The sequence below is a fragment of the Hipposideros armiger genome, unplaced genomic scaffold (genome assembly GCF_001890085.2).
Source record: "Hipposideros armiger isolate ML-2016 unplaced genomic scaffold, ASM189008v1 scaffold_115, whole genome shotgun sequence".
NCBI lineage: Eukaryota > Metazoa > Chordata > Mammalia > Chiroptera > Hipposideridae > Hipposideros > Hipposideros armiger.
Window position 1 is genome coordinate 2,900,184 of NW_017731465.1, and position 20,997 is coordinate 2,921,180.

General features: G+C 33.3%; 1 protein-coding gene across 1 annotated transcript in view; it reads right to left on the minus strand.

Moving 5' to 3' along the window:
* Positions 1-1,393: 1,393 nt before the first annotated feature.
* Positions 1,394-20,997, minus strand: part of TTLL7 (tubulin tyrosine ligase like 7) — a 120,623-nt gene continuing 101,019 nt past the window's right edge. The window contains exons 17-19 of the mRNA XM_019647703.1: positions 19,866-20,026; positions 11,942-12,115; positions 1,394-4,541 (exon numbers count right to left, since the gene is read on the minus strand). Coding sequence (XP_019503248.1) covers positions 4,421-4,541; positions 11,942-12,115; positions 19,866-20,026 — 456 coding nt within the window. The 3' untranslated portion in view covers positions 1,394-4,420. The remainder of the gene's footprint in view (positions 4,542-11,941; positions 12,116-19,865; positions 20,027-20,997) is intronic.

A 20,997-nucleotide genomic window follows, 5' to 3' on the forward strand; every position in this document is an offset into this window, starting at 1 on the left:
TATTGCTTTCAAGCTAATCTTCAAATCCAAAATCTTCAGCAAATCGATTAATATTCGATGTTTGTGGCAAGTACAGTAGCTATTGTATGAACCACCTCAAGACCAAGAACTGTCGTTGTTAGCCTTTGAAAGAGAAATATCAACAGTATCTGATTATTTTTGTAAGGTAAGTCTTCTTACTAGTTTAGAAAATATTAGTTTGTTGAATGACAACTTTATCAATAGTTTTCAAATTAGTAAGTGGAGACAAAATAAAAGTTTTATGTAGTTCTACGATAATACAGCCCAGTCAATACAGAATGTGTTACCTGAATAGTTTTCCTTCAATATACCATATACCCATTTATGACAAGGCAAAAAACAAACAAACAAGCAAACAAAAAACACCCCAAACAGGGAAGCAATCTCAAAGAGTGCAATATGTTTCAATATACCAATTTTTCTTTGCAAGACTGTTATTTGTAGCCATGTACCTTGGTTCATATGAGTCCAGACAATACTTTTTAGGCATAGAGACTTCAATCTGATTTTTAAAAATCTTAGCAGACAAACTGAACTAGATCCAATGACACATTAGCTAACTTTTATTGTTGTTGAAGCAAAAATAAGGCAGAATTTCTTTTTTCTTGACTTTGTCTATGCAAAGGTCAAAACTTCAAAGAGAATTTAAACTTAAAAAAAAGAAGAAAAGAAAGGGAGGAAGGAAGGGAGAAAAGGAGGAAGGAAGGGAAGTGTAAGGAATAAAATTTTGATCATGAATATATTTCTATAACTTTAATTTATTCATAATATTTGCCCAAAATATTTAGATAATTCAGTCTTTTAAAATTTAAATTTCTCCATTTAAAGAGGAAAGCAAACTTTGAAAAATCACCAAGTCACAGAAATACACTAATTGCAGTTACACTTTTCACTGTTTAACCCTTAGAATCAAGTTAACTAAGATTCAAAATGTAAATCAGCAGTAGAGAACAAAACTGAAAATTATTTTCTGTCATTCTTCTAGAGATATTTGCTATTATTTTTAAAAGAATAAACATTTAAGAATGAATCAGTGCTTTATAGAAAACTAGAAATAATAGCATTTAAGCAACTATCAATTTTTTGGTACTTTTGAAAAGGTCAAGTGATATGTATGTTTAAATTTAACAAGAATTTTTAAACGAAATGGCTTTGGTATGCTAAAGAAAATATTTGGATTAACTTATATTAAAACATATAAAATTTTCAGTTAGATAAAATTCTATAATCATATACTTTCCAAATTAAAAAGAATTAATTAGGATAAAATCTTTTTCTTGATGTGTAGAAGCCACTGTCATCTAGCTATGTATAAATATTAGATGAAAAGAAGGTTGGGTTTTTGTTTGAGTTCGTTTCATTTTAGGTTTTAGGGAGGAGGAATTAGTAGAAACCTTGTGTGTATTTAGACCTACAAAAAATTAGTATAGATCTTTGCATCTTATAGATAACCAGGGATATCCAACTACATTCTATGCAGAGGTTACTACTGCCATTTCCACATTTGATCCTGCTGTAAATTCATTTTTATACATACAAGGTAATTGAAATGCTAGTAGAATTAAATGTGTTGCTAGTAAAAAATAATCACAGTATTTCCTTCAACAGATAACAAATGGCAACTAATCTACAACGCTGGATTATTAAATCTGCAATCTCATACTATGCTCATAGATAATGATTTAAAACAAAAAGGCTGCTTTCGATGTAATTCTGGAAATCATTCCAATCATACACATTTCTAGGAAGCATGCCAATCTTAGATTTACAGAATGATCAAGGATATTTTTATTAACAGAATGAAAATATGCTTTCATCATAAGTAAACCAAATTCCCTATTAAAAACTCTTCGTAAGACTGAATAGCATCTGGAGTTTTTCAGATAAAGTTATTTTCTCTCCTACAAGAAAGAGTCAGACCCATACACTATCACTTATACTGATATGCTTTAACCCCATGAATAAAAATTCTATAATAAAAACTACAGAATATTTTATACCTGTATAACATTTCTACGGTCTCTAGAGACTTCCACAGTTTATTACTGCATCTTCTTAGTTTCTCATTAGAAAATCAGCACTACAGCAACCATAGACCACCGCATACAGGCAGTATACATAAATAATGAGTACATGGCTTTATTCATAAACTCCATCATATCAAACTAGATCAGTATAAATAGGCAAATGTGGACAATAAAATTCTAGTGCTCACAAAAAGGCAGACAAATAGCTACAGAAATGAAAATTTTTAATCAATTAGTTGGGTAGTTTCATACATTTAAATTTAATCTTGAACTTTAAATTTGTGTGTGTGTGTGTGTGTGTGTGTGTGTGTGTGCGCGCGCACGCTTGTGTTTTGTTCTAGGGGGAGAGGGCTCATCTCCATGTTGAACATTCTTCTTTTTGTCTTAAATAAAAATTTTACTGTTGTATAACTAAGGATAGAAGCCCCAAACTACCCACACTAGCAAATTAAATAACCATTTTTATTTAAACTAATGCAAGTGAATGGCCAACAAACTGTTGATAGCATATACCAGACATTTGAAATTGTGTCTTATTCATGGACAAATTGTGAATGTAAAAGAAAAATGACTAAAAATACTCCATGAAAATGTCTACTTGCTGATCATTCTTATAATGATTTTGTAATATTCCAATGTTTACATTATGAAAAATCTATAACATATTTAAGATTTCACAAAATGGAGTCATAAACGCTCACACAGTAATTTACTTCATCCTGACATTTTTCTTCTCTTTTGCCAGCAGGACAATAAATTCTTCTTTGGGATACATCTAGCAAGAAAAGGTATCTATTGGAATATGGATGTTAAGTAGTCATAAAGAATCAAATGGCTAGCAATTATTTAGGAAATAACCTATTTTAGCCTAAGATAGTCTCAGAATATGGACTTAAAAGCAAAGTATACCTAACTTACAACTTTGGGTTGCCAATTATCCAGCTTGTTAATTAAACCAGGCCAGTTTGCCTTTCTCAGTTCTTCTGCTTTGGGGCCATTTCTTGATTTACTGGAAATAGCTTTTCATGTAATGAATGGAGATAAAACATTCGTGAATTTTGTAAATAATTAGCATCTGTGAGAAAATAAAACTTTTGCGAGAAGTTTAAACAAACTTCTAAAAGGTGAATATTGCAATTTCTAAGGATTTCCATGTCAATGATAGTGTTTGTTTATATTTTCATGGAAAACTGAAAGCTCACTCATTGTTTTTGAAACTGTAAGAAAAAGGAAGTGAACTGCTATGAAACTTATGCATAATAACTTTGAACAAAAAGGAACTTCACACTCTATTTTGATTTAAAAAATTCTCAAGAGTGCACCATGACTAATAATACCTAGTAATCAAAATCTTCTATTTGCAGCAATTTATTTTCTATGGTGCAATATGAAACTCTGTGTTAGACCTTGCAATATATATTGGTCTCAAAATTGAAAAACTTATAAGATAATTGTGACGCATTATCCCATAATATTGAAATGAGTTTTAAATGTCAACTCGTCTACTTCTGAAGAACAGAAAAAGTTATATTTGACCATAAGTACCCATGGAGATATACTTTCCAAATATAAGTGAGTGGTATCAGATATAAAAATTATATGAAAAGATTTTTGTCATCATCATCATTTTTTTGTTTCTTTATGTAACTCCTGATGAAAAGTAAAAATAAAAGCTAATTTATGTTTTATTTTTAACGAACTGGATTGTCTTCCATTTTAGACCATAATGTGACCTTACCAGATCCTTACTGAAAATGTACATTATAATAAGTAGCTAAATTTCCACAATGAGGAATCAAAATATTGAAGAATCGGGTTGGGATTTTTATAGTACTTTATAGTGTGCCATAGTAATGATAAACCCGTTTTATACTTAATCCTATCATCAACAACATCAGGCTTCTAATTTTTCTTTCATTTTAAATGGCTACTACACATAAGAGAATTAATATGGTATTATACTATTAATGCTTTTTCAAGTCAAAAGATGTGTTATCTAGAAAATAATTTAACACTGTAATGGGATCTTCAGATCAATTCTGTTTTATATACTCTGCAGCAAAAATAACATTTCTAGTAGGAAGGTATTAATTATAAACCTAGCAAATTCTAGACATTCACATATTTTTGTAAACAATATTAACATGGTTTATTACATTTCCAGAAAGGTTAAGTCTTATATCCATTTTCTACTAATTCTTCTATCATATAATAATAAATATACATGTTGAGTGCATGTGTGTGTATATTTCACAAATATATATGTCATATATACATAAAACAGCACTTAATGGTCGCTTTCTTTGCATGTTTAAATTAGGGGGGAAATGAATTGCTATTATGCATAACCCATGGCGAGCTTCCCTTCTGTTTCATAAATGGCCATATCGGGGTGTAAACAAAACACTGGAGCGAGTCATTCCAGGTGAATTGTATTTCAAGTTGTAGGTTGGTGTTCTCATGAAGAATTGTGTACTTCCTGGTAGTAAATACCTAAAAATAATCATTAAAAAATTAGACTTTTACAAGCAAATTAGGATTAACTAATCCCTCACTAGCATGTTATATGGCTAATAATTTATATATCATCCATGAGAAATGATACTGTAAAAACAATGCAATGTAATCATTTGTTGCTTTCAGTTTTATATCCCACATATCAGTGAAATCATATGGTTCTCGACTTTTTCTGTGTGACCCATTTCGCTTAGCATAATAATCTCAACATCCATCCATTTTGTCGCAAATGGCACTATTTCATCTTTTTTTTATGGCAGAGTAGTATTCCACTGTGTGTGTGAGTGTGTGTGTGTGTGTGTGTATATATCATATCTTCTTTATCCAGTCACTCCAATAAATTTTAATTAAAAAAAAATGCCATCCATATAAAAAGATTTCCTCTCCTAGAGTGAGGTGGAGGAGTGGGAAGGGTTACAGAGCCTCACTCAAAAGGCTGAACATAGAAGCAACATATGATCTTAGTATTCCAAGACATTCCATAAAGAGCCATTGTACTCACATGTTAGGAAACTGTTTATGTGACTCATGTTAATTTGGAATTCATCATTCATCTTTGTAAATAATGTGTGGAGCCAGTCAAATATTTCTTAAAAACATGTGATATGAGAAAGTGGCTAGCCACATTACCAGTGTTTTATTCAAGGCTACTGGAACCACTAATTATATTTTAATATTTCACTGATGTATTATGACTATGGGTAATCTTAAAGAAAAAGTTAAAGATTCACATTCATAACTAGATTATAAACCTTACAGTCTTAGACAACACAGTGCATATGATTACAGAATACTAAAAACAATCACAATTACAAGTCATATGCAACCCTTGCAGCCAAGTGTATTTCTGAATACATGAATTTTCCAGATTTTAAGACAATAAAGTGTATATACTATATATAACATCTCCATCAGGACTTTAGGGCAGCATCCTGTAAACAAAACATTAATACTGCCATAGTAAAATGTATAAATATTCACAATAAATCAGGTAAAGACTATAAATAACTTCATGTCCATTCAAGTAAGATTTGCCAATACATAGGTTACTTTTTTTTTAGTTTTCAGAAATTTGGGATTAGGAATCGCCAATAAGAATGTGCACCTGTATACTCCGTTTTCCTCTGGAAAAATTTTGATTAGCATTTGGCCATCTCAATCTATATGTCTAGAGAGAAATGATCTAGGAAATCCACATGAGCAAATGCAAATAAACATTACTATTAAAAGTCTAAGTCCTGGTAATGAGAAGGATATGCTATAAAGTCAAGAAAAAGATATCTATGAGGAATTTCCAAGAGCAGAAGTAGCAATAGAAAAAAAATGTGTAATTAGCAGTTGTCTTGAGAAAATAAACAATGGTAGAGCATCAAATCATTTATATTATTTTTTTCACTTGACATCAGAATCTTCCAGCAACAGTATAGTTCCATGGAGATATGCATAAATTCAGGGCCAAGGGTACTATCAGCTACTTATTCTATATTGAATAATGTTGACAACTACTATATTTATGGAAAATTACATTTATAGTTGTGTGATATGAATTTTGCAGTAGATTCATTATGATCAAACTGTATACAGCATTTAGATTAAAATAGCAGAATTCTCTATAATATTCATAAACATCATTTTATCATAAATTATCTAATAATATCCCCTTAATCTATTACCTAATATCACAAACTAAAAAATTGCTCAAATCATTAAGTTAATAGAGCAGTAAAATAATATACAACAAACCAAATTAAAGCAAAATGGCACAATTGGTGATAAATAATGAAACAATTGATTACTCACATCACAGATTATACAAATTATTTTTTAATATCATTCACATAATTTACATGGGTTAATTATTATGTCAAGAGACAGTGGAGTCATGAGGATTAATCTATTTCTTCTGCCATAAAAAAGCTACCCTTTATATCTAGAGCAAAGGTGCAAAAAAATAAATAAAAAGTTTGATCTAAACCTACATTTTTTATTAGTTAAGAGTTATTTTATCTTTTATTGAAAATGCATCCTGATTACATTGATAATTATCATAGTAAACTAACTTTTACCAACACTCTTTTGAAGAATTTCCAAGCAATAGTTACTATTAACATTACAATAACATTCACATATCCTTTGGAGTTAAGTATCTCTCCATTTCACAGATAAAAAAATAAAAACACAAAGTCCGAGTTACAGCTAACTTTACTATTTTATTTAACACTATTTAATATTTAAATAGTGTTTTCTATGTGCCCAGCTGTACTCTAATTGCTTTACAATATTAACTCAGTTCTCATAACAATTCTATATGGTAGATATTATTGTAGGCTTATTTTATAGATGAATACACTAAAGCATGCAGGGGTCAAATGCTATGCCCACAGTCACACAGCGAGTAAGTGGCAGAGCCAGGATTAAAATCCATGTGGGCTAGCTCCAGCATCAGTGCTCCTAGCAACCAACGTATAATATATTGTCATTTCTCTGTATGAATCCCAGTTTTAAAACTAATGGATACAACAAATAGACTCATTTTTTCAGAAATGAGTATTTAATTTTTCAGAGATATATTTAATATTTTCAGAAATTTCTGAAAATATTAAATATAACCTAGAAAGTAGAAAACTATTATATATCCACAAACCTGAACTTTTTAAATAGAAGCAGAAAAAGCTAACATGAAACTATTTTTAAGACTTGAAAAGAAAAAGAGGTTCAGTGTGAATGCAGAAAAGCATACGAAATCACCCTGGAAGAAACACTTTCTTCCCTAAAGCAAATGTTGTGGGATATTTTAAAGTATTACAGGAAAACTCAGTGGATTATTTGCTTTAATATCTCCACTAGTATCTCTTGGGAGATCCCACACTAGCTAAATATCAAAGATTATTTTTAAAATGTTCTCTGCAACAAAGTTAAATAATAAATTTGATTTTTTAGCAGAAAGAATATCTCTAGGAAGTGGATTTATAGACTATATCTAAAGAGTTTGTGTTAAAGCAGCACAAAATATGAAAACTTTACAGCTTTATTTTTATTCTAGCTTATTCTTGATGTACAAAAATAGCTAACTTGTAGCTAATTCATACTAAGGGGAAATGCCTCACACCACCTTATTTGCTTCACACGCATACCCTAACTCATCTCTGAGACCAGGTCTACATATCTTCACATATCCAGCGTATAACAGACATAAAATATGCATTTGTCATAATTCCTGCTTGATGAAGAATTGGTTGGTCTGTCATGTACCAACTTATTGCTGACCATGAAGGATCTCTAGAGAATGAAGACCGTTGGGAATTAGCCTTGAAAACTTAAGCTACACCACCCTTCTGAGATTTTCCTGGAGTGAGACCAGAATCAAGTCAGCTTCCTGGTTTGGGAAACACAAGGTAAATAAAGTTCATCATGATATTTGTCCTGTGTTTTTTGTTGATTTTTTAATGTGGTAAATGTACATAACATTAAACTTACTAGTTTTACTATTTAAATGTACAATTCAGTGTATTAAGTGCATTTGCAACGGTTGTATAACCATCACCACTATCTAGTTCCAGAACTTTCAGATCATCCCACACAGCAACTCTGTACCCATTAAATACTACCATATTTCCCCATGTATAAGACGCTCCCATGTATAAGACGCACCTTAATTTTGGGGCCCAAAATTTGAAAAAAAATGTATCGCATAAAGTTATTGAACTCGTTTTATTCATCATAAAATTCATACAACTCCTCATCACTGTCAAAACGCCCAACCATTAGCTTGTCCTCATCTGTGTCTGATGATGAATCACTGTCTTCATATATTGCCTTGTCCTCCATGGGAAATGCAAGTAAAAAAATCTACAACTACTGTATAAGATGCACCCCGTTTTTAGACCCCAAATTGTTCGAAAAAGGGTGCATCTTATACATGGGGGAATACGGTAAATCCCCATTTCCTCCTTCTTCCAGTTCCTAGTAACCTCTATTCTTATTTCTATCTCTATGAATTTGTCTATTCTACATACTTCATATAGGTAGAAACATACTATATTTGGCCCTTTGTGTCTGGCTTACTTCACTTAGCATGTTTTCAAGGTTCATCCATGTTGTAGCACGTGTCAGAATGCCATTGCTTTTTATATAAGTTGAATAATATTCCACTGAATGTACATACCACATTTTATTTATCCATTCATCTGTTGATGGTCACTTGGGTGGTTTCACCTTTTGGCTATTGTGAACAATGTTTCTATTATTTAAGTCCATGTTTTCAATTTTTGGGGGTAGACACCTAGGAGTGGAATTGCTGGGTCATATGCTAATTCTGTTTAACTTTTTGAGGAACTGCCAAACTGTTTTCCACAGCAGCTGCACCATTTTACATTCTGAACCAGCAATGCACAAGAGTTCTAACTACTCAATATCCTCACCAACACCTGCTATTTTGTGTTTTTTTTTCTAATAGCCATCCTAGTGGGTGTGCACTGTCCTGTATTTGAACCTTGACTTTTTTTTTTTTGGTGGGAGAACCTTAGTTTCAAGGCCCACCTCTGCCATATGCTAGTTGTCATCAGAGGGGTGATTTGTCCAAATACCTAGTGCTTTGTTACCAAAGGCAGAAGTTCTAACTCAGTGGTTTTTAAACATATTTTTAGCCATGAAACCCCCACCCCCACTCCGTGACATAAGATTGTATGGAAGCTCAGTGCATGAAAGATAGAAACACAGAGATGCTGAGGCTAGAAAGTGTTTGGAGTACGATACATATGTGTATGTATACGTATACGTGTGTGTGTGTGTGTGTGTGTGTGTATGTATATATATATATATATATATATATGACCATCTGAGTTTATACATCAGTTGTAGGTGCTTAGTTATGAGTCTACCTCTGAGAAATAGCTTTTTACTTGGTGTGCCTATAAATTATTGTTTTTCTGAGATTTCAAGGTTGAAGGCTGCTTCCTTCCATGTAATAGGTGCCATATATTCTTTAAAGTCTGTTAAGAAATATCCTATAGATATTTGATCAGGATACACATGATCATAAACCTGACTGAAGTTATTAGCTCTATTTTCTTCTCAATTTTACAGATACAGTAGCCAAATATATGTCTCATCATAAAGTATTTAGGTATACCTCATAAATTATTTATATTAGGATTATTCATAGATATTTATATATAATTTATATTTTATTAAGTATGCTTCATAAATGAAATTTATCAATATATTAATAAATACCAAATTAAGAGGCTTCTACATATTAATTAAAATGCTATAGTATAGGTTCCTAATTTATAAGGGAAAGAAGATAAGGCCACTTTTCCCATATATTTAAATAAATGTGACATTGACTTGGGTTTTAATAGCCAGATATTAGGAGAACATGTTTATTTCTCTCTCTTCCTTGTGTTTCTATGTAGAAGAACTCCCACCAGTGGAAACTTTCTGGCATCTTACCAGAAATGAGTTATGTGATTTGCCGGTTTAAAAGAAAGAAACCGGGGGCTTGGCACAGCCCCTTTTTTTGGGTCAGCCTACCTGAAGACAGCCTACCTACTTGCTTTTCTACCAATGCAAACAGAATTAGGCTTTATGAGGTAGTGCTAGTGGAAGGTTTGGGTTGATCCAGCTCTTCCTTTAACTGAATGGGTACATTTAGTTCTGACATTCAGTATTACAAAACTCACTTGGCTCACATCTACACCGCGTTCCTCGGTGTAGCTTTTCTTAGTACTAAAGCTCCATTTTGATGATCATCTGTCTGATGCCTACATTTCTCTATCAAATGGTTTAGAATTTGGGCAGGAGTAAAGGGTGTGTTAACTGACAACCTCCCAACCACCACCAAAACACTTATAAATCACCATACTGGGGTTATACTGAGTATTTATCATAAGTCCAAAACTCAAGATTTTAGGGTCAGGAATATCTCTTCTGACCACCAGATAAGAATAAAATAAAATGGCCTGAAGTAACTGTAAGGTACAACCTCTTCCTCCAGTGTAACCAGGAAGCCTATTTTGCCCACTCCCAAAAGTTATAAGATTCCCCCCACAAAAAATGGTTATAAAATCTGGAATTGCAAGAATGACATTAAAGAGTTTAAAACCATCCTTCCTAGACTGGAGTTTAAGGTTTTCCTGATCATGCTCACAGAGTATCATTCTTTATTTTAAAAAAAGCCTCTTATTTATATGTTGTAATATCTTAAAGATATCCATCGTTCTTTTAAATTGTATGGAAATATTAATGAAAGTAATGTGTTTTATTTCAATAATTTGCTTTAGTCAAACCGTTAAAACTGCAGAATATAGCTTTCATATTTACATAGTTTAAAAAGAAATGGCTAACTTTACCTCTACCATTGTTGTGATCAATCAGCTTCTGTTTGCAGAGAGAGAGTTAAAATAGCTTAAACGTATCACAAGACTATAAAAACAGAATCCAAGACAAGCAGAGATTAAAAATACATCTCTCAATATTTTTTGTGAAAAATATTCGAAGCCTGCTGTTGCAGGTCAGTTTTGTAGAAAGTTATCTTTTTTAAACTTCCTGTGATCTTTTTAATAAACAGATCAATTTCTAGGTGTTTCAAAAAGAAAACCCAAGCTATGGTGGTTTCATTCTCTTTACTGTCTACGCGTATTTAACGGTTAGTTGAATCCTATCATCTTTTCACAATCACTTAAGTTTTTTCAAAGTCATGGTTCACTGTCTTCTATCATGAGTAGTACTACAACTTACATATACTAAAAATAAAGTCACATATTCATCTTTATTTCTAATGGAAACTATGATTGTCTTGAGAAGTACTAAAATGTACTTCTTGCTTACTCTGCATATTTTTTGCAACTTAAAAACTACTATTTTTTATGCTTTTGGAAAACTACCTAGTATCACTGGACAATATTTATAAAAATTCAATTTTTAAATACAACTTAACAAAATTCACCTCCCACTGATTTGTTTGGTTCTGAAGGGTGTAGTAGATGCATACTGAACAATAAGAAATAAACTAAAGGCATCTTCTCAACTGTTAGGTTGAAGGAAAAATGTTTAAATATCCCTACTGGGGAAATATAAATACATTTCTTAGCATTTTTTTATTGCTCTTACTTGACTTTTTGAAAGCAAATGTATGGAAACCAAATAATCACATTTTCATACAGGATAGCTATTTCTGTCACCTTCAGGTTTGTGCGGTCCTTTAAAGATAAAGATTATAAATTAAAAGCATTTTGTAGATAATAGTACGTATGAGTTTTCAGCCTTTAGCTTTTGCTCTAGCCATACAAACAAAAAGAGACTTTCAATTTCAAACTGCATTGTGGCATTACATCATATAAAACTCACAGATTCTAGGGAATGTAAAAAAGTACCTGGAATTACCCCAATCGGTACCAATGCCTGAGAGTGATCCTCTTGAGTCAGTTGCATATTTGTAAACCACTAGCAGGCACTGTTTACAAAGCTCCACCAGGCGCTGGCAACACTGGAGCTGCAAAGGAGTCACCATCTCTGGGCTTTTATTGAAAATACTCTCCCAAGAGGATCTGTTAGCATAGAAACAGACATGACCTCATGAGGCTGATCAAAATGGCAACCAGCTATATCACTTACCGAGCAATGAAGCAATAAGAAAAAGTAGAAACGGGCTCACACATTTGAAGTGACTAGAGATGGGTGAAAGACAAATAAATACATATTTTGAAATTAATCTTTGCATTAAAAACCAATATAGAATTCATAGACTAACTGTCTTTAAAGACTTTACTGCTGCCCACTATGTGTAGCTGACAGAATGGTTTCCCAACACCTCCTAAAAACGTGAGTTACTCTATATTAATGCATTTGTAAAATACTGAGCTAATTTCTCAAAAGTTAGATATTGTAGGAACTTACGTTTCTAGGAAGCTATATTCATTCACCTTTACATTAATAATAATCCCATAAAAGTATTACAAAGTTGCTGCAACTTAATTTGTCACCTCATTGCACTAGGAGAATTTAGGTTAATCCCTTGATTATAACCATCCCTTTCAAAACACTTTCAGATGTAATTATGTCTATGATATGCCCAGAGCACAGGTTCTGTGCCCTAGACGTAATGTTATCTGAATACGCACTGCCCTACTGCAATCCCAAAGGTGGCATTCTCCCGCCTTTAGTGCGCTCAGCTTATACCAAGTCACGCAGTAGTGCGCGTGTTGTAGGTAAATTTCAATTGTGTGTGTGTGTGTGTGTGTGTGTGTGTGTGTCTGTTTGTTGGGGGGGGGTTACAATTCCTAAGTTTACTGTCATGGCCCAAATCAGGAAATACCGCATCACCCCACCACCAAAAGAGAGAAAAGAGAGGGAAAGTGAGGAGGGATGAAGGGAGGGAAAGAGGGAGGGAAGGGGAACAGAGGAGGAGAGAGAGAGAAAGAGAGAGAGAAAGAGAGAGAGAGAGAGAGAGAGAGAGAGAGAGTGAGAGAGACTTATTTCTTTAGTGTAAACGAAACTCTTTTCAAGCCTCAAGGGGAAAGTTTGGTTTGAGACTTGGTAATGATTCAAGTCTCATTTTACATAAACCAATTCACTTAACCCTCAGAGAGAGAAAAGAGAAGATTTTCAGAAAGAAAAAAATCTTAAAAAAAATATTTTTCTGAAGAAATGTACTTCCCAATGGGAAATTCAAAGACTCCATTTTCAATCTTTTGTAGATATTTGATCTCTTTGGAATTTAAAAAAATGCTTTAGAAACTCAAAAAGGTATTTTTTCATAGAAAGGCTACTGTTTATTTTTTCAGGAGAAACGTGGTCCCCAAAAGATAGTATGACATCAGTGAATGATGGGTTTTCTTGAAAGGAATAAGATTCAAATGAGTAGATTAAAATGAATACATTTTCTTCCATGTTCTAATACGTTCAGAACTAAATAATAGCATGCTAGTAATATGCTTGTTAAATTAACTCTAAAATTAAAATTTAATTTATTACTAAATATAAGAAAAACTAGATATAATATATACTTTTTTATATATGCATATATATGTATGTATATCTATATCCAATTTACCTATTTTGATCAAGCAAAATATTGGAGAACATCAATTAATTAGGGAATATATTTATAATTAATATGTCTTCATTTAGCAGGCCCTGCATGTTTGGGCCCAGAGAAATAAAATTTTCATATAAATATAAATACACACAGAAAACATTCTGTGTTCTGTCTGTCTGCCTAGCACTTTTCTCTTCATTGGGATTCTGGGTATTTCTCTCCTCTCAATTTGTATATATTTATAATTTTGATCCTTTCGAGCCATTTGATTAGATCCAGTATCAGGTCACTCACATCATGGTAATTTTTCTTTTTCTGACTTGGAGTATAGAAGTAAGAAAAGAACAAATAAAATGGAAGATAAAAGAGCTTCTTCTATAACGCTCTAATTTGATGTAACATTCTGAATAATATGTAAGTTATAACATCCGCAGCTTTGGCTTCTCATTCTTCCTTAAATATTTAAAATAAACGTATGAATCAAGATCCTTTACCTATTTTTGGTGGACATGTTCACCACCACTAGCCAAAGGCCACATTCTATTCTATTATCTATTCTTAAGTGCCAACACACCAGAACCCCTCATAAAAAAATGAACATATGGGACTACATCAAACTTAAAAGTTTTTTCACAACAAAAGAAACCATCAATAAAACAAAAAGGAGGCCTACTGAATGGGAGAAGATATTTGTTAATGATATATCTGATAAGGGATTAATATCCCAAATATATAAAATGCTCATGCAAGTCAACACCAAAAAAACAAACAACCCAATTAAAAAATGGGCAGAGGATATGAAGAGACATTTCTCCAAAGAGGACATACAGACGGCCAACAGGCATATGAAAAAATGTTCAACATCACTTAGCATTAGGGAAATGCAAATAAAAACCACCATGAGATACCACCTCACCCCGGTCAGAATGGCTATCATCAATAAATCAACAAACAACAAATGCTGGTGAGGCTGTGGGGAAAAGGGGACCCTGGTGCACTGCTGGTGGGACTGCAGACTAGTGCACCCATTATGGAAATCAGTATGGAGGTACCTCAAAAATCTGAAAATGGAACTACCTTATGACCAGCAATCCCACTCTTAGGTATTTATCCAAAAAATCCCAAGACATTAATCTGAAAAAATATATGTACCCCTATGTTCATTGCGGCGTTATTCACAATAGCTAAGACTTGGAAACAACCAAAATGCCCATCGGTAGATGACTGGATTAAGAAACTTTGGTACATTTACACAATGGAGTATTACTCAGCTATAAAGAAGAAGGAAATAGTACCCTTTGCAACAATATGGATGGAACTAGAGAACATTATGCTAAGTGAAATAAGTCAGTCAGAGAAAGACAAATATCATATGATCTCACTTATACATGGATTCTAAGGAACTGAATGGATGGAAGAAGTGGATGGAGATAGTCTCAGAGACACAGAGGAAGAACTGAGGGTTGTTAGTTGGGAGGGGGGTGGGGATGAAGGAGAAGGGGAAGGGATGAGACAATACAAATTGGTAATTGCAATATGGCCTCAGGGATAGAAAACGACAGTCTGAGGAATATAATCAATAATGTTGTAAATATTTCTTAGGGGGCCAGATGGACTCATGTCCTGTTGGGGAGACCACTTCATAGTCGGTGTAGAGGCCTGACCACCGCACTGTATTTCTGAAGCTGATGTTGAATAATATTGTATGTCAACTATAATTATATATGCATATAGTCACGGGACATGGAGTAGAGAGTGGAAATGGAATCAATGGAATTGTAATAGATAAGCATGATATTGGGGGTGGGAGGGCAGTACATGGGGGGGTTGTTACTTTGTGAGGGTGAAAAGGGTAACTATTGCATTGTTCTGTACACCTGAAACTAACAATAAAAAAGAAAAATTTAAAAAAAGAAAAATGGAAATAAACAGAATTTGTTTCATTTGGTAGTAAGCTAATGGCAACCCCTCTGCACAAAGGAAACTCATCTTTCAAATTTAGTCCCCCTCCTCCTAAACACCACCTTGGCATGGCTGAGTAAATGTGAAATGCCTCTGGAACACTACAGAATCACAATTTTCAATACCAACACACAATTTTTAAAGTAGTGAAAGGATGCAGAAATAATTAAAAATACCAGTGCCTTTATGAAAGAACCCAGAGTCTTATATGTTTTGTTTTCTGAATCTAAATTCCAAGGACATGGAAGGGCCAAAATCCATGAGTTCAAAAGGGAAAAATAAATGGTTAAAAAGTTCTTTCTGGCACTCCCTAATCCTCAAAGAAATATAAAAGGAAATGACTTTTAATGACATTTTTGTTTTTAGTAATATAACAATAAGATACGGAATACTGAATACCTCTGGCAACAAAGGGAAGTTATTAATGAAATCAATCCCAAGACTTCAAAAACTTCATATAAATCAGTAAATTCAATAATTTTCACCTCCTTTCGCATCAAAACACTTAATAAAGCAGCTATCTAAAAAGTGAAATTGATTCTTTTTTTCTTCTCTGGGAGAAGTCCAAATGGATAACTGAGTGGCCCAAAGTTAAGTACAAGAAGGGAGAAGGGAAGGTAAAAAAAACAAAACAAAACATCTAGACTATACCAACTGGATAATCAGCAACAGAAAGATTAATGAGCTAAAAAGTACTAACAACAATACATCGAAATTAAAGTGACATGAGGACAATAAGACTAACATCATTTGAAATAGTCCACATGTTATAGATACATTTTCAAGTAGGCATATAACTCAACCCAGAAGCAGACTGCCTTAGAATATTCTTTACAATTTCTTCTTGCCCTCAGATTTTCTTCTTTGAGTTTCATATTTTAGGGTTTTGAGTGGAGAGAACTTTTCTAAACAAAGTATTCCTTCTCCCACACTATTTGCTGCATCCTCCTCTTTACTAGCGAATTCCTATTCTTCCTCTTCCTGCACATCTCAGCTGAAATGTTACTTCCCTTGGCCATGTTTCCTGAGCTCTCAGGCTTTGTTTGAGTCCCACAGCACCTAGACTTCCCCTATCCCAGTAAAACATGGTGGATTATTCCAAGATCTATTCCCCTGGAGAGAATGCCAGAATATGGGGCATCATAACGCCAGGAGTCTACATGTGATGAAAAAAAGGGTGTCTGAGCATGGACTTAACAGCCTGGAGGAGCAACAGAGAGAGGTGAATGGGTTTTATATGTGATGTATCAGTGAAACCACTAGGCCAATTCTAGCGAAACCTGCCACAAATAGCTACAATATTTTTTGGTATTTCTACATGTGGACAGGCAATGGTTTCTTTACTTAGTTTGTGGTAATGACAGGTAAAGGCAGGAATCAAGGTGACCCAGAGTTATTTGGATTATATTTTTTCATGATTACATACCTAACTGTGAAAGATAGCTGCACCTTTCATTAAAATCTTTCCTTTAGAACAGAGCTAAGAGTAGATTTTTACCTTTACTACTAGGCTGTTAGGCCAAAGTTAAAGGAGTACACACTGACTAGACATGATCCAAAGATAAGTAGAACTATTGTGGGTCCAATTTGAGAATAACATGCACACAATACCAAGTAATCTCATTAAATTGAGGAAGCCTAAGACATGTATTTGCAAAGCTGCAAAATAAAATCTAGTACTAAACTCACCTCTAAAACCACCAAGTTTTTAAAGAAATGGATGAAAAGTGGAGATTAAATTGGACTCAAAGCTACTCCCGCTCCAGAGCCCAGGTCCAATCAGCTGGGGATTTGGCTCATGCAATGGACTTGATAAAGCAAGCTTGGTAACCACAGGCAAAGCTGCTTTAAGGAAGCTCAATAAAGCAGAGTTAAGAACTTGGGTTCGTGACTCAGGAGGCTTGGGTTTAAATACAGGTTCAACTAGTTACTATGAGAACATGGGCAAGTTGTACACTCTCTTTATGCTTCAATTTCCTTATCTACACAATGAGAATAATAATAATAATAATACGTTACCCAAAATATTGTAGTGGTGACTATAAGAATATTTAATATGTATGTAATAGCTATGTATGGTGTCAGGTGCATACTAGACTTATCAGAGGGATCACCTCGTATGTTATATAACTGTCTAACCTGGAACTAATATAATATTGAATGTTAATCGTAACTGAAAAAATTTAAAAATTAATTTAAAACATTTAATATGTAAAACAGTGTCAGGCACTTAGAAACCTTGAGTAAATGTTACTCTCATCACTATTTCTAGTGGTAATGGATACCACCAGAGAAAATTGAGCAGAGTATTGTGCCAGGAACAAGAGAAAAGGATTCTGAAGATTTTATACCTAGTTGGGGTTAAGAGTTATATAACCACAATAGCTCAGGGAAGAGGGTCCTTAGAAGCAAAGAACCACCACTTTATGAGCATCTTTAGGGTCTGCCATTGGAGATTATCGAATGGACTCATCAGGACCAATTTCAGTAGCAGACTGTCTCACTGCCTTCAATGGTAGAGAGTAGCTGGGATTCATATATAACATTCCAACCAATGGATCAATAAATAGAAGAAAAAAATTCCAATTGTGAGTTCACATTGAGAGAACTTCAACATCAACTAAAGGGCCATGGAGTACAGTTCAAATGTTTCACTTAAGTCTCTGTAGAAACAAATTAAAGCCAAGATTATTCTCAGATTTCTTCACAACTCAGAGTACCGTATGAATTCTCCCTGTTGGTGAATGGCAGCTAAGGAAAATTACGGCGGTGAGAATAAGTCTGCAAATGGTATGAATGATTCAGTACGAGATGACTAGAACATTTAAATGGAGGACATTCAGAGATCATTTCAGACTACAATAGTCCGCTATGGCTTTACCAAAAAAGCGTACAGTCTGGGTCTTTATATAGGGTTTAAATAACGCAGTGGGGATTGGAGGAATGGAGTTTAGAAGCAGCCCCATTAGATACTCAAAGACGTCAACAGCTCAGAGAAGGAAAAGGGCACATTTTTAAGATATTTGAAAAATAATGAGTTCGTTTTTCTGGAACAGAGTTCAAGTAGGAGAATAATGAAAAGGTTGTAGAAGTTAAGAAAGAGCCAGCACATTAGAGAGTCTTGTCTAAATAAGAAGTCTACATTTTAATGATAAATGAGGGAAATGACTACAGATTTAGGAAATGAGTCTGACAATAGGATGATAAAGGGCAACAAAAAAACTGGAGGCAAAAATACCTAGAAATCTATTAATTTCACCTAGCCCTTCTACCAAACAGACTCCACCTTTCAAAAATCCTATAATACTTTATATCTGTCTCTTTTATAATCATTACTTTGTGTATATCTTATTTTGTCTACTAGAGACAGCAGAGCTTATTGGTTAAGGGCATGAACTCTGGGGCCAGGCTCCCTGAGTTCAAATCCCAGTTGCACTAGGCACCTTAGCACCTATCTGTGCCTCAGATTCCTTGTCTATAAAATGGAGACAATCAGAGAATCTGCTTCAAAATGATGTTATAAGGACTGAACCACTTAATACATGTAAAGTGTTTAGAACAATGCCTGGCCCGTAATGAGTTGTATAATGTAGCTATTACCATTTTTTTTAAGTTTCTTGAAAGCAGGATCTATGTCAGATTCAACTTTGTATCTCCAAAAGTATAGCAAGAAGTACTTGATAATTGTTAAGTACAATGAAAAACAACCTACAGTAGCCACAGTGGGAATGTGACAGAAAAACTAACAGGATTTAGCAAATGACTAAATAAAGAAAGTGAAGGCAAAAGAAGATATAAATGCCCCTGAGATATTAAACTTGTATGATTGGGAAAATAACAATGGGATTAAGGGAAGTCCAAAAGAGAAGCTATTTCTGAATAAAAGGGAGGTGTGGAATGTTTGATTTTAGATATCTTCAGGCTAAAATGATAATGAGTCACAACAGCTTTGACAGGACTCAAATGTTGGAGAGGAGCAGGAGTATAGCCATAATTTTGGAATTCTGCTACCTAAAGCCAACAGAAGAAGAACCTTGGATATTGACACTTTTCATTAATTAAGACTACCTTCTCTCCACTGAATTCAAATTAGTTGGGTGGTACTGTGTTCATATTCATCATCTCATCTAAATTAGCTTAACTGCTATAAATTATAGTTGAGTACTAAAAATTACACACAGAAAAAAGTCCATATTTTTAGAGATTATTCAAGAAACTTAACCATTTTATTGAGCTACCTCTGTAACTAATAGCAAAATATTTAAAATGACAATAATAAAAGATAACTTAGGACTTACCCTGAATCACAGAAACAGTTCCACAATCCTTGGCCATGACTCCAGAGTAAGCGATTAAAAACCCGGTTAAAAATCCTATATAAATTTAGTTCATCAACATCAGGTACCTTCCAGATACGTGGCAGAATTGTACGAATATTTGTTTTTACTATGTCCAAAACCTAGTGGGAAAACCAAAGTATTTCAAAATCTAGGTGTATGTGTGTGTCTCAAATTCAAAAATAAAAATAATTTCAAAATGAATACACACACATACCCACACTAACTCATTCACTCACTAACTGAACAAAAGTACAGAATAAAAAGCTCAGAAATAAATCTATGCATTCATTAAACTTTGGTATATGACATAGGTGGCAGGTCAGACTAGAAAGAAGAGATTAAATTTAAAAGTAAAATTAAATTAAAATTAAATCAACAAAAGGGATTTTAAAAATAGCAATCTTTATGAAAAAAAAGAAGTAGAATCTTTACTTCACTCAATAATAAAAATTAACTCTAGAGTGATTAAGATCTTAAGTTTAAAAAATAAACCTTTAAATTTCTTAGTGGAAAGTATTGATGAGTATATTTTAAACCTTGGGTTAAAAACATTACTTAAGTCACCAAAAAAGTATGGAACCATAAAAGATTGATAGATTTTGATTATATTAAAATTAAGAACTTCTGGCCATCAAGAGATACCTTAAAGAAAATAAAAGATCAAATTACCAACTGAGAAAATACATTTGAATATATACATTCAACCAAAGATTAGTATCAGGAATATATAATGAATGCCTAATAAATTGTTACTATACACCAACAACTTAATAGAAAAAACGGACAAAAACAAATGAACAGGAACAAAAGAGAAAATAAATATTCCCAATAAACATAAAGAATAAAAATTAAGACCATAATAAAATATCATTTCATGTCCATTTAATTGACAAAAATTTAAAGTCTGACAATACTAAGTGCTAGAGAGATAGGGATCTACGGTGTCTCTTAGAAATTGTTGGTGGGAGTACAAATTGGTGCAGTCACTCCAGAAAATAGCTTGGCATTATCTCCTAAAGTTGAACATTCACATACCCTGTGACCTAGAAACTCTCTCATAGGTTAAAAACAACAGTCATGCACAACAATG